The sequence below is a fragment of the Triplophysa rosa genome, linkage group LG2 (assembly GCF_024868665.1).
Source record: "Triplophysa rosa linkage group LG2, Trosa_1v2, whole genome shotgun sequence".
Classification (NCBI taxonomy): Eukaryota; Metazoa; Chordata; class Actinopteri; order Cypriniformes; family Nemacheilidae; genus Triplophysa; species Triplophysa rosa.
The window spans coordinates 32242387-32256323 of record NC_079891.1 but is presented as its reverse complement, the minus strand read 5'-3'; the positions used below and the strand labels follow the sequence as shown (position 1 = coordinate 32256323).

General features: G+C 36.4%; 3 protein-coding genes across 4 annotated transcripts; 1 reads left to right on the top strand and 2 right to left on the bottom strand.

The window, feature by feature from the left end:
* Nucleotides 1-257: 257 nt before the first annotated feature.
* Nucleotides 258-3345, bottom strand: hscb (HscB mitochondrial iron-sulfur cluster cochaperone). The gene is made up of 6 exons (XM_057362780.1): nucleotides 2995-3345; nucleotides 2655-2751; nucleotides 1575-1664; nucleotides 1003-1147; nucleotides 699-746; nucleotides 258-573 (listed from the first exon to the last, which is right to left on the bottom strand). The coding sequence occupies exons 1-6, from the start codon at nucleotides 3321-3323 to the stop codon at nucleotides 479-481; spliced, it is 804 nt and encodes a 267-aa protein (XP_057218763.1). The 5' UTR covers nucleotides 3324-3345; the 3' UTR covers nucleotides 258-478.
* Nucleotides 3346-3878: 533 nt separating this feature from the next.
* chek2 (checkpoint kinase 2) lies at nucleotides 3879-11605 on the top strand. Of its 2 annotated transcripts, none has more exons than XM_057328207.1 (15): nucleotides 3879-3975; nucleotides 4839-5093; nucleotides 5177-5301; nucleotides 5734-5866; nucleotides 5975-6065; nucleotides 6300-6396; nucleotides 6486-6539; nucleotides 6623-6687; nucleotides 7271-7370; nucleotides 7949-8035; nucleotides 8257-8420; nucleotides 9156-9271; nucleotides 9402-9487; nucleotides 11350-11403; nucleotides 11491-11605. In XM_057328207.1, the coding sequence occupies exons 2-15, from the start codon at nucleotides 4847-4849 to the stop codon at nucleotides 11548-11550; spliced, it is 1479 nt and encodes a 492-aa protein (XP_057184190.1). In that variant the 5' UTR covers nucleotides 3879-3975; nucleotides 4839-4846; the 3' UTR covers nucleotides 11551-11605. The 2 variants fall into 2 exon arrangements, with proteins under 2 accessions (XP_057184190.1, XP_057184198.1); XM_057328215.1 differs by having other exon boundaries at nucleotides 3889-3975; nucleotides 4835-5093.
* On the bottom strand, nucleotides 11079-13379 carry gstt2 (glutathione S-transferase theta 2). The gene is made up of 5 exons (XM_057328228.1): nucleotides 13228-13379; nucleotides 12887-12974; nucleotides 12624-12774; nucleotides 12323-12499; nucleotides 11079-12207 (listed from the first exon to the last, which is right to left on the bottom strand). The coding sequence occupies exons 1-5, from the start codon at nucleotides 13349-13351 to the stop codon at nucleotides 12067-12069; spliced, it is 681 nt and encodes a 226-aa protein (XP_057184211.1). The 5' UTR covers nucleotides 13352-13379; the 3' UTR covers nucleotides 11079-12066.
* Nucleotides 13380-13937: the final 558 nt, after the last annotated feature.

The following is a 13937-nucleotide window of genomic DNA, read 5'->3' as shown; positions in this document are numbered from 1 at the left end:
TTATATTTTAGTTTTTATATTTATATTATATTTACATTTTATATCATTTACATTTTTATATATATATATATTTTTTTTTTTTTTTTAATAAAAGTAGGCATTGAACAAAAGAGCAACAAAAAGTATCCATAAAGATTATTAATAAAGATAAACTCTTTCAAAGGGAAGAGCATAAATGTCCCACAATTAAAATTCACAGTATTGTTAACAATATACGACTGCATACCAAAAATAAATATTTTAATATCTTTGTTTATTATTTCATATCTTTAATACATTACCCTTACAATGAAAAACACTGCCTTTGACAATAGATTAAAATAAGTGTATTTATTCAGTTGCCAACAATAATAATACAGCCTACACAAACAACATTAAATAGTACAATTAAAATGTGCAAACACAAGTGTGACGCTTTAACAGCGCTGGGGCTGACAAAACAAAGAAGTTTAAATTATTTACAATTGTTCACGCTCCCTTACCAACTCTCTGTAATTCTCTTTTTCACCTTCTCCTCTATATTTGACAAGTACTTCATTTGGACCAGAAGGCCTTTGGCGGTCAGCAGATCACCTGCAAAAAGAAACCTGCGAGTCAAACACAAAACCAGCAATATCCCAATCGCATGCCAAGGAAATGTGCACGTGGCCTTGGAAGTGAATGTCTGTCAGATTTGGGAAGTCACAGGTTGAACAAACCTTTGTTCAGAGACGAATTCATCTGTTCAGTCAAATCCTTTAGTTTATCTGGTGAAAGAATAGGGGGAAAACGGCACAAAATAATGTCAACATCCTTTGGCAAAAAAATCCCAAAATAAAGCGTTATGCTGTAACCACACTGAACTATCACTGAATGAATAAAACACAAACATAAGCCAAGAAACCTTGAACTTTCTAATGGAATGAACCTAGATCAACAAACAGCCATATACAATAAACACGCTACAAGCCACATACAGTAAGTGGACACGGAACAATGTTAGGAGCTTTTTGTCCTACACACCTCGCACTGACTGCCCGATAGCGTCGACCTCATCTTGGTTCTGAGTCTCTGCGAGGCTCTCGTTGACCTCCATGACCTCGAGGAGAATCGCAGGGTCGGCAGTGGCATCCGTACCCTCCTCCAATAAAACGCCTCGCAGCTCCAGCTACAGCAGAAGATGCAGGTTATAAAGGGGAAACTGAACCAGGTTACAGAATAGAAGTCCGCTTTAGCTCTATTAATAGGTTAAAAGTTCAGCAAAGTTTCTCAGGAAAGATATATGTATAAACTGCACCCATATTTTCAGTGTGTGTCAAAGATTTGAAAACATTTTTGGCAACACGTGTTTTTCTCAAAACAAACCCTGTGTCCGAAATTGCCTACTTCAATCTGTTGGTTTATCAATTACAACACAAAAAATCATTTTACTTGGCGTCAGATTTTCTTCCACTTGGTTTTGTATTTTATTATGTACTGTATAGACGTTCACACATTCGTAAGTGTGACTAAAGTGTCAAAATAGTTGTTGTGGCCGCTGTTTACAACCCACATCTCTCTCATACTCAACAAACTCTACCAAAAAAAATAATTACCATGTAGATGGCCCGACTCAGAGGTTTCTGTAGCGTTCTGTAAGCTTTGTTCACCAGGGCTGACTGCGTTTCTGAATACTCTTGTTCTTTCTGTAAACAGGTGCAGATCACATCAAATTAGATTCATTCTTTTATCAGGCAACACAAAGCTACAAAGGATATTACCAGAAGACTGATTTTATGAAGTAACAAGTGTATCAAAACAAAAGCCCAACTCTTCAAACTTTCCCGAACGTTATATAATTACGTACGGATGTCACATTTATTTTAAGACATCATGGCAAATTCCGTGTTTGTGGTTAGGAGTTCCTCTCGGGAATGCTGTGAAATGTCAACAAAAAAAACGAAACCCCGGCAATGTTGATAATTGTGTTTTTTTCCTGAAGGATCTCAGCGTGTGGGTGGACGCAGAGGGTCTGAGCTGTGATGAGATTCGTCAGCGAGACGTCAGGTGGAATAAGAGGTGAGAAACGAAAGAAATGACTTGCAGAAGAAAAACATTTTCAGCTGTCAGGGTTGCCAGACCCTGGAGAATGAACATCCAGCTTGCTTTTGCTGTCAGGAGACACGGCGGGTACGTAACGCGTGCACCAATCAGCCACGAGCTGTCTTCAGGCTTGTATGAATGATTGCATGTGTCCGTTTTGCCTTCGCATCTAAACAGATACGGATATGGATTACAGTCTAAACTGGGAATGTGCATGAAAAGGACTGAAGGAACCAGGGTGAACGTCACGTTTGCACTTAGGTTATATTTCACCCCAAAAATCAAAAGAAAAAGTAAATAAATGACATTTAGCTTCAAACCTTTTTACACCATCAAAATCTGTTCCGAAAGTTCATCCTACCAATGGATCATCCTATAAAAATGAATCATTATATTTAGAGTTTTGTATGTTATTATCAATAGACATTACAAAACAACCAGACACAATATTCATGTCATCCAAAAAATGTCATGAACAGCTGCTATGCCTGCCCAGCATCATATTGGCACTCCAGGTCATCACAAAGGACGGGATGTCACTACACCCTGATTGCAACATTCAGATTTGTGAAGCGTTGCATATAGGTCAGTACCAATGATTTCTGGCTGAAGTTGTCAGGATGAAGATATCTTTGTAGTTCAACAAATCGTTTCTGAAGTTTCTTGGTGTCCAAGGAAAACGTTTCTTCACTGAGGAAAGAGAAACATATACTATAAATGTTTCTGGTGAGTTTGTCTACAACGACTACATTAAAGGAACAGTTCACTGAGGAAATGTAAAGAACATTTAATTATCATAATTTTTGGTTTTAATTTGAAAAAACGAATGAACAAATGATACACGGATTTAGATACATGGTATGCATTGAAACACACATTAAATGTATAAATGATATCTATAAGGTGTAACTTATCAACAACCAGTTAACTCACCAGTTCAATATCTGAAAATAATTGATGATGTCATGGGGAGGCTGGATGACTTTACAGGATGAACAGAAAAATAACTCCGTAGAAGATCCACAGTTCCAGCAAACTCTGCTGGCTGTAACAGTGCAGAAACACCTGTAGTTCAGTGTCAGGTTTGCTTTGGCTGCTTTATGAAACACGCCCTTCATGTCCTGATTGTGAGAAGTGAAACATCGCGCTAAAGCGAAACACGAAACTCCAGACGCAAGACTTTGTCCGTTTGATATTAAGCTGTGTGCATGCTTTAATCCTTCAAACGTTTTTAAAAACCTAAGTATGTTTAATGTTGCCATGTCTGTCCACTGTAACTCTCGTTTCCGGTCATATGTTTGGAATTGTGTCAAAATAAAGGTTTGGATACACGGTGACACATTTACAAACTCAGTTAAACCAAATCAGTATTTTAAAACACTTCCAGTAAAAAGGAGAAGGCAGCGAGGAAAATATACAACAAAAGACATTTTGCTTTTCTGTGTGGTTGTCAATTTCAATGTCAATGTAAATGTATTTCTATAGCACAATTAAAGACAACAGCAGTTGACCAATGTGATTTACAACAAAAACACATGCGATTTAAAAAGAATGAAAAACAAATATAATATATCCATAAAAAATATATATATATATATATATACACACACACATGTTCTCTATTTTATATTATTATTTCTATCGTTTTTATTATTATCATTATTATTATAAAAACAATACATTGTCTAACATTTAAAATGAAAAATAAAGTAAAATAATGAAACGGAACTAATATGGAAACTACATTTCCCGTGAGACTTTGCGTTCAGTTCTGATTGGCCGAATGATGTTATGGGACGTTCACTTGAAACTCATGTGGGAAGTGTTTTCCCGGCAGATTGATGAGGTGCCCATGCTGCCTGATATTCCAACTCTGCAAGGATTAATTTATTTGTAAAACACGACTTGACAAAGGTATGCATTTTGATATGCAATTGCAATCGCAGCATAATAACGTTTATATTTTACGTCGATGTTATGCTAATGAATATTTGCGCGGAATAAAAACAACAGCACTTCCTTGACCGCTTGTGGTTTATCCGTAAAGCAACGGTGGCAAATCGCAGCATGTGCTGTGTGCAAGCTTTGTCAAAAACTCATGATTTTTGTTCTGTGCACATTTTTCTCCAATCTGACTGTCTTGTTAAATTGTATTGCATTGCGTTGATTCCGGGTCGTGCATGAAATTAGTCTCAGAAGTTGAGTTTGCCAAGGTCACGCATTATAATGTATTTCCTTCAAAGTTCGTTCAGCATTTTGCGATTCAAGTTTGTTTGTGTCACCTTTATATAATATTTTTATATTTGCCTTCAATTCAAAAATACCAAAGTTTGAGCTCTAATAACATCCACGTGTAAAATACACGTTTTTTAGGGTGCAGATGTACAACAAAAAATGTGTGTTGATTTGAATATGTGAAAGCAAAAAACTGTGATATGATGCATCTAAAGCTTCAATATAAAAGTCCTTCGAATAAAGTTTTAGGTGCAGTTTGCTGTTTTGTCTGTCTAAAGCTTTGGAGTGCTGCAAAATGATTTTGGCTATGTTTAGAATAGCATACTTCTCTTTTTTTTAGTTCTGTAGTGTACAAGTATTCTGTGTCCACTATTTCAATTTATATAGAATCTGGATGACTTTCTACATTTGCCAAAATGTGCAGTATAAAACGGAGCACATTGCATGAATACTGTATCACACAATGTGAATGTGTGGTGATGTTGGATTGTAAACCAGCTGTGATGTTCTTACATTTTGTTTTTATTGCTGTCCGGAGTAAGAGAACATCATGTCTGAAGAAGCCGGACCAAGTGGCCAGTCCCAATCCCAGTCCCAAACCCAATCCCAGCCTGGGTCCAGTTCCTCATCCGCCCCAACGCCATCAAGTCAGGGCTCCTCCTCGGGTTCAGGGACATTGAGTTCAGTGGACACAGTCCCTGTACAGGAATTACAGTCTATTCCTGAAGATGAGGAAGAACCTCAGCCTCAGGTTTGGGGCCGCGTCATTCCCCTGGTGCAGGGATTTCATGTTCTCAGTTAAGTATATTTGAAGAAGCTAAATAATGACCACAATAATACCAGAATTCACATATTTCAACCTTGTAATTTGTTTTTTCAGACTGCGTGGAAGACCAGTACTCGTTCGGAAGAGACAGACAGTGCGACTATACTTTTAAGACTTCTGTTGTCAAAAAATCAGCACGCTTCAACACGTATAGCAAGAACCACTTTAGGATTTTCAGGGTGAGACAAATAATAACGAACTAATACTTCAAACTCTCTATTTTTCATGACGTGAAACTAAATCTTCAAGTGATGAGCAAGGGATTTTTCGCATTGCATATTAATCTATACGGATAAAAGCTTTTGTAACTATTAGATTAAAAACTTGCGTGCAGGGCGTTGTATATGAGCTACTCTACAAAGCAGGACTGTCTCTATTCATGAATGATTATTATTGCATGCTTATTAATAAACTTGCTATAAGACATGTACATTATTGAAATACTGTATATAAAATGATTGATTGTTTATCGGTTGTAATTGTGTGTAAATGTGTTTTGTTTTTTTATCTACAGTATTTGCTTTTTGCCGTGTTATGATATTGATCTCTACAACAAACGGTAAAAGAAATGTTTACACAACATGGGCTGTTTTTCTCTGCTGCTGTTTTAGGATGAAAATCTTGTGTACATTGAGGACTTGAGTGGTAACGGCACGTGGGTGGATGAAGATAAAATAGGACAAGGCAGTAAGCGCGTCCTGAGCAACAACTCTGTCATTGCGCTGGCAGAACAGAAACACCAAGGTATATACATGTTTCAGGTTCTGTGAGTTTGTGACATTGTAGAATTTTTATTTTGGGATGAACTGTCTCTTGGTTTATTGGTTTTTGAGTGTGTTCGTGTCTTTCCAGTGTTCATGTTTATTGATAAGATGGGCAATGACCAGCCGAACCTCCCAGCAGAGTTCAGCAACAAGTACCACATAGCCAGAAAGATCGGAACGTAAGTAACTTGAATTTCACAATATTTGGTTTGTTAAATACAGTTAAAACGCATTTGAATGCACTTAAATACAGTTTGCTGGTTTTAATGACAGCATTGCATTGCATTTATGTTCCTATATCTTACATTTATGGTGCCTGTTAAGTTAGCAATAGTTGTTTTAATCCTGCCGCAAGGTGACAAAGTTACGTTTTTTGATCAATTTCTTTATGCTGCTGTTTGTTTTTTCAACAGAGGGGTCTGTGGTGAAGTCAAACTTGCCATCGAAAAGGAAACCTGTAAAAAAGTGGCGCTGAAAACCATAAATAAAAATGATTTTCCATCAATAGGGGTATGATCCAGATTTGTTTACGTGGCAGTGTACGCTACACATTTGTAAGAGATGCTTTGATATTAAAATGTTATGCATTTGTGTCACAGACGGCCACGAGAAATGCAGAAAGAGAGATCGAGATTTTAAAGAAAATTGATCATGTAAGTCAGTTTCATGGTTATTTAAGCACCATAGAGATGGAAAAAGATCTTTCTTATACGGGATATTGTTTTTATTCCTGCAGCCATGTTTGATCAAAACGGAAGATTTCTACCAGACAGAAGATTCCTACTACATTGTTTTAGAGTAGTAAGTAATTCTGTAGCGTTAAGCATTATTATCTAAAAGAATTTGACATGAACTAGCTGCAATCCGTAACTTGTGTAGCTCAAAATCACTCAAAACTGTTTCTTACATTACTGAAGGGTATGTTTATAATAATGTTTTTAAAAGTTGAGCTATCGTGTACAGTTAAACATTAAATATAATTTTTATGTCATTTACTTCAACCCATGAAAACATACAGTAAGTACAGTACATAAAGTAACCTGCAACTTCATAATAAGAGGTAAAAGTTACAGATTGCAGCATTAAGAAAAAAGATGTTTAGTAAAGTTTTTCTTTAAAATAATTAATTGCCAAGACAAAAAAAACTAAATGAAAAACATATTAAGATAAGATGTATTCTTATAAAACACATCATAATATTTTACACCATTTATAATATTTACAATATATAATTGTATTCTCTTTGTATGATTACAATGAATTTGGAAAATATAACTTCTGCCCAATTAACAACCAAAACATCTTTTTTAAAACTTGCTAAATCCACCGTGTCTAATGTTTATTGTAATAAAGCATATTTATATCATCTCTGTGTTATTTGCAGTGTTGAGGGTGGAGAGCTGTTTGGCAGAATCAAGGCACAGAAACAGCTAGAGGAAGACATAGCTAAACTTTACTTTTATCAGATGCTCAAAGCAGTAGAGGTAAGCTCATATTCTCTTTTAAAGGTCCAGTGTATGAAATTTAGCGGTATCTAGCGCGAATTGCAACCAACGGATTACTCCACCCCTCCCTTTTGAAGCACTACGGCGGCTGACACAGAACTAAGATGTTGCCACCTTTTCGCTTCTTTGCCGAAGAAGATAACGTTTTACGAGCAGTTTGTCCGTTTAGGGCTACTGTAGAAACATGGCGAATTCCATGTGAGGGGACCCGCGGTGTATGTAGATAGAAATAGCTCATTCTAAGGTAATAAAAACATAACGCTTCATGTGGTCTTTATACACCTCATAGTTATGTATATTATATTGCATTTCTGTCCATAGATCCTCCAAAAAATTACACACTGGACCTTTAAACATCTGTAAATACATAAAACAATATTGAAGTCCCATTTAATACTCTCATATGCGGGCGAGAAAACTACATGACCGTGTTCAGAAATATGTAGAATTTACATTCACCCCATTTTTAGCATTACGAATGCCAAACAAACCAAATGCATCGATTAGACAAATAAATAAATCGTGTTTTTGCTTAATTGTTGTTTTATTCTTAACAGTATCTTCACAATAACGGGATCATTCATCGAGATCTGAAGCCAGAGAATGTGCTGCTCGCTTCACATGACGACATTTGTTTGATAAAGGTGGGTATCTGAACAACTTTTGTTTTTTACTAATAAAAGCACTAAAATTAGTCTACGTTAAACATTTAGCAGTTCCAAAGTTCAGAGAAGCAGGCTAGGTTTGGTCTTTGTAGTTGCCTGCACCTGATATAACAGGATGTGTACAGAAACAGTGCTTACGCTGATAACCTCACCTTCTCGAAAAGTACAGATAACACGTTTCTGGCTTCCCCTCTGTACAGATAACAGATTTTAATCAGTCTAAGATTTTGGAAGAGTCCTCTCTAATGAAGACACTATGTGGGACGCCCACATATCTCGCCCCAGAGGTGTTCACTCACGCTGCTACTGTGGGCTACACCAAAGCTGTAGATTACTGGAGTCTGGGGGTGCTTCTGTTCATCTGGTGAGTAGAGATTTAAGTTGAATGACTGACCGTGGATTCACTTACGTCCGGAATTAAAGGCATTTACTCACCCTCAGATTGTTCCAGACCTGTGTAAAAAATCGTTCTGCTAAACACAAAGGAAGATATTTGGAAGAATGTCAGTAACCAAACAGATCTCAAATACTATGGGAGTCAATCGAGGATGAGATCTGTTTGGTTACTGACATTCTTCCAAATATATTCCATTGCGTTCAGCAGAACAAAGAAATTGAAACCGATTTGGAATAACTTGAGGTGAGTAAATCATGACAAAATTGTAATTTTTGGGTGAACTATCCCTTTAATGTTTGTGTTTGTTCAAGATGTGATCTGCTCAAGCAAGCTAACTCAAAACACAGTAAAAATTGGACTGCTTGCAGCATTGATAAGCATTTTTCTTTATGTAAAAGTTGAATTAATGCAATAAAATTGTGACCTCAAAAGGTTTAGGACACATTTTAAAATGTATAAATGAATTTTGCCATGTATTTTAATAAAGCATAAGCAAGCTCTTCATACAAATTATTTTATAGAAAGACATGTATTTGGTTAGGATTAATAAAACAAATTAGATTTCATTCAAAATAAAGATAATTTTTTGTTGCTGTTGTCAAATAAATTAACTATTGTGCCTTTGGGACACCTGTGTCACAAAATGAGAATGAGCTTTTAAAATGATAAAACATGTCTGTGTATTTGTGTGTATTGTGATAGTTTGGGTGGCTATCCTCCTTTCAACACTGAATGCACGACCATGACGGTTCGAGAGCAGATCATCAACGGTCATTATCGCTTTATCCCGTCTCAGTGGAAGAAAGTCTCGAACGAAGGTAACTGGTACTGTACATTTCATACTACACACCGCACCTTGTCTATAACAGTATACCGGTTAGGTAGTGTATGTTGTATATTGTTTTGTATGTGTATAAATAATTAGATGTGTGTAAAATATTTTTTCAGCCAAAGACTTGATCAAGAAGCTCCTGGTTGTGGATCCTGAGAAGCGTCTCAGTGTAGAAGAGGCTCTTGAACATCCATGGTTAAAGGTACACACTCAATATTAATGTCTCCCTATACACTACAGTATGATTGGCTGTGTGTTTGGAATGCACTAGTTAAACATTAAGAGGGCTTGGTTATGTCAGAGAAAAGTTATTGAAAAGATTGTGAATTTTTTCCCTGCATTTACATTTATGCTTTTGGTTTTATCCAAAGAGACCGTGCATTCAAGCTAGGGCTGTGCCGATAAACGATATCATATCGAATCGCGATAGAATGTATTTCAAAAACGATGATAAGCTATTGGCATTTTGACTCGATATGTATTAATCTTACAGTCTAACAGAACGCAGAAATAAACGCAACAACAGTCAGTCAGCGTGCAGCTTTTAGCATGCGCGTCAATGTACGAAGTCCATTTCATACTGCACTTGGCAAAGAAAACTCGACATGAGGAGGAAAACATTACTGGAAGCGGAAACAAAGGTGAAACTAACCTCGAGTTGTCATCACGCGGTTTATCAAGTGTCTTATTTTTTTTTTCGCAATCGCCGGTTAAACAAAACAAACTTGAGGCGCAATTGCAAGCGAGTTACTTCGAAACTCAAGCACAAACGTTTTTATATCCATCGTTAACATATCTGCTAACATGAGCTGGTGCTTATGAAACAAACCAGCGCTGCCCTGTACAGATTAGAGATGTAATGAAGTGAGTTTGTGTGCACATTAAAATATTGAACCTTGTATGTAAGATGCTTGCATGATTAAAGAAATGTACTACAGTTTATGTGAGATGTCTTTTTGAAAGACTAAGGTTCACTGAATGCATTGAATAAAACCCACTACTCGAGCAAGACATTATTGCAGCGTTATGTATGTGCGCAGGTGCTGAGCCAATAGCGTTCGAATGTACGCAGTAACGGAGCCCTTTCATTGGTTGAATGTACTGAATGAACACTCCCTTTACTTAACCAGTCAATTGAGTCAAAATGAGACTGAATGAACTGGTACATGTTGTTTATGGCCTAATATCCTCTGTGTTGCAACAGTGCATTCATTTAATTGAATTTTAACTGGTTAAAGGTTAACTTTTGTTAATAAACTGTATTTAAAATAGATTATTTTAAATACAGTTTTGTAATTAAATATATATCGAAATAAATATCGTTATCGATCAATATAGAAAAAAACTATCGAGTTTACTTTTTTGCCATATCGCCCAGCCCTAATTCAAGCTATACGTTTTGTCATATGTGTTCACTGGGAATCGAACCTATGAACTTTGACCTGCTTTACAATGCAAATTGAGGGATTGAGATTTTCTAAATGCACAGACAGATTATTCACATGGAAAAAATTAAGAGACCAACTGTTCATTTAAGCAGCATTTCTAGATGTATTGTGGCCATTCCAGTCCAGTGTCTGTTGAATTTCAACAAAATCAAGCCTCAGGAGTGACATAAAGTCAAGACAAAAACTGATAAAATACATGTACAAATGTACAAATATTACTGTTGTATTGCCTAAAAGTGAATATGAACTTGTTTTCTTTGCCGTATTTGAGATCTGAAAAAATACAGAGCATCTTTTCTGTTATTTTGACCTGTTTCTCACATTTTTCATTTTCTGCAAAATAAATGCAAAAAGAAACAATACTTTATTTGAAATTTGGGAGAAATATTGTTAGTAGTTCACAGAATTAAACAAAAATGATCATTTTATCTAAACGCATACAGCACCTATAAATAGTAAATACAGAAAAACTGAAAATAATTTTGAAATGGTCTCTATGGCTTTATATTAAAAATCGGAATGTCTTAAGTAAATCCTTCTGGTTTTAAATACTATGTATCGATGCGATTTGCAACACCACAACACCCTAAAAACATTGTTCTGACCTCCATCATAGGACGATGAGATGAAAGACACTGCAAAACAGCTAATGTTTCCTGAACCGTCCAGGGTACGACACACACTTCTGTTCATTAAATGACTTTGTTTTATTTGCTGTTGATTTTGAAGTGTTGTAAGCTGACGTTTTTCCTCACAGAAACGTAAGGCACAAGGAGAAGGAGGTGAACCATCATCCAAAAGGAAACCTGCCGCTTGATATTAACGCACATTTTATTCCTGTTTCCTGGTGGCTATTTTTAACTCTTTTTCCTAAGCTTTATTCGCTGTCTATCACTGTGTAAGTCTGTAAATACGTATTTGTCAACAATAAAATGTCTTTACATTTTCTAGTCCATATTTGTTGAAAGTTTATTACATTATTATGACGGTTACATTTATTTATTTAGCCAACATGTGCAAATATAGGATATTTCTGTCAGAAAAAAATTGGTATTGTTTAGTGTACTGGACAGTGAATACTAGTTACAATTTATACAGGCACAAAAATGTTTCTTGAACCGTATGTTTCACTTCAAACCACCTACTTCAACATCATCATATTGGGCAAATGAGAAACTTTAACTGCATATCCATGTTGAATGGAAGATACAGAAATCCTTTTTTTAACCCATGAGGTAAGTTGCAGACGCACTGGCCATTTGTTAAATTAACGATATTAATGAAATGTTCTCTTTGTAGAGACTAAATTATTGTTAACACGGAGACGAAGGCTTCACAGTTTGGCTTTGTCCCTTAACCGGTAGAGAACGCTGTGAGCGTCATCAAAAGAATCAGACAGCGCCGACTGCACACGACTCTTCCAGGTCAGAAGTTTGGGTCTGTCCTTTAAAATGTCCCTTCCGCCGCCCAGAGGCTGAAAAAAATCATTTATATCAGAGGAACAAAGATTTGTAGCTGATGTATCTTTGACTCTATTGTATATCTAAGTTAGGTAAGTCAAAGCTACATGTGATCAAGGACGTCCCTACCTGCATGAGCTCACAAATAGCTAACAAATCAGCCAATGAGATGTCATCGCCACAAAGGAAAGCTTGTCTCTTCAGAAACATGTTCTCCAGCTTGTCTAGTGTTCCCTCTAGTTCTGCCAGCGCCTTATCAACCTTCCCGGCATCTGTGGGCTGTCCCGTCACGCGTGGCAATAACACCTGCAGGAGAACACTGAACTTATAAATAAATGTAAGCTTTATTGCATATTCCTTATATGTTCGATTTGTTTTAAGCAGTATGTTAAAAGGACCGATATCGGAATTAGTGAATGGCAAACCCTGCCTCAAAAATGAAGACTTTGGCAGCATGCAAGCGTGTGTTCATGTGATGCCAGGCGGTGTATTCGTCCACTCTGGCTCTCCTCTCTGGATGTTTGGGGTACCAGTGATCGGGAACATTGTAAGTTGTTGCCAGATACTTCAATATAGCATCACTGTAACGGAAAGAGATCAAATGAAAGCGTGCAATGATGTCAATGTTAAAATTATTAAAAACTAAATAGACATTCATGCTAAAACCATTTTTATTTCATGATGTCGTCTTACCTCTCAGTGAGCACAAATCCATTGTCATCCATCACAGGCACTTTCTGCATTGGGTTGAGTTTGGTAAACTCAGGGCTCCTCTGCTCGCCTACAATTAAACAAAGTCATTTCTTGCTATCAAAAGTAAGTGTACACAACAAGACTAGGATTAAACGACTCTAATGAAATTAAGTAAATAATTATGTAATAACTGAAAGCATAATGCGAGATGACAATACATAGTGGAAGACAGCGGAAGCTTAACCTTTATACAGAGCTGGATTCAAGCCATCTGCGCTTTACATTTACATGCACTGCGTTCAAGACTAACGAACAACACTTCCCCGTTTGATGCTGCTCACCTTTTCGTAACGCAACGTATTCGACCGCGTGCGGTAATTTGTTGATTTTGAGGAATATAAGTACGGCTCTGCATGGTTGCGATAGGAGGTCCAGGTAAACTTTCAATGCCTTTCGGCCAGCCATAGCGAGTGACAGATCTGATGCGAAAACACGTGCTCCTGTCGTCACCACTCTGGCGTCCAATCACAAGCGAGATGTCATAGATGCACGTTTCCTACAGGGGGCGCTAAATCCCGCAACATCCGTTTAGTCTCATTAATGGCCCTCTTGGTGTTTTATTGTTCACGTAAGCATCGTTCTGGAAAATATTTTTTTAGAATAATTAAATCTTAACACAAGTATCAAATAACACAAATGTAACATTTTTGGGGAGAAATTATTCAAAGTAACAAAACTTTATTTCAGGATTGTTATACACTTAGACTCATTTATGCCAACTTTATTTGAGAGTTCTTATCTAAGCTGAGCTCTTATTGGCAGATTTTTCTTCATTAGTCAGTAATGCATTTCAAAGAAAAAAATTATCTAATGTAAGAAAATAATATTTTATAACAAAAATAATTTCAGACATTTACACATACTGTAGTAGACTTTTCAGATTAAAAGGTTTTGAAGACTGTTTTAAACAGTATTATAATTTCTGTAGTTACATTTGAGTTTTTCCATAGTTTGGTGAGTTTACTATTATTCTAAAATGTAAACCTAAATA

Excerpts from the sequence above, each read along its gene's own strand:
- hscb (XM_057362780.1), bottom strand. The coding sequence starts at position 3,323 with ATGGCAACATTAAACATACTTAGGTTTTTAAAAACGTTTGAAGGATTA. Across the intron at positions 1,148-1,574 it reads TGAGTCGGGCCATCTACATG|CTGGAGCTGCGAGGCGTTTT; the intron begins GTAATTATTTTT and ends CTTCTGCTGTAG. Across the intron at positions 574-698 it reads GAATTCGTCTCTGAACAAAG|GTGATCTGCTGACCGCCAAA; the intron begins GTTTGTTCAACC and ends TTCTTTTTGCAG.
- chek2 (XM_057328207.1), top strand. The coding sequence starts at position 4,847 with ATGTCTGAAGAAGCCGGACCAAGTGGCCAGTCCCAATCCCAGTCCCAA. Across the intron at positions 6,540-6,622 it reads TTTTAAAGAAAATTGATCAT|CCATGTTTGATCAAAACGGA; the intron begins GTAAGTCAGTTT and ends TTATTCCTGCAG. Across the intron at positions 11,404-11,490 it reads TGTTTCCTGAACCGTCCAGG|AAACGTAAGGCACAAGGAGA; the intron begins GTACGACACACA and ends TTTTCCTCACAG.
- gstt2 (XM_057328228.1), bottom strand. The coding sequence starts at position 13,351 with ATGGCTGGCCGAAAGGCATTGAAAGTTTACCTGGACCTCCTATCGCAA. Across the intron at positions 12,500-12,623 it reads CCAAAGTCTTCATTTTTGAG|GTGTTATTGCCACGCGTGAC; the intron begins GCAGGGTTTGCC and ends GTTCTCCTGCAG. Across the intron at positions 12,208-12,322 it reads CTATTTGTGAGCTCATGCAG|CCTCTGGGCGGCGGAAGGGA; the intron begins GTAGGGACGTCC and ends GATTTTTTTCAG.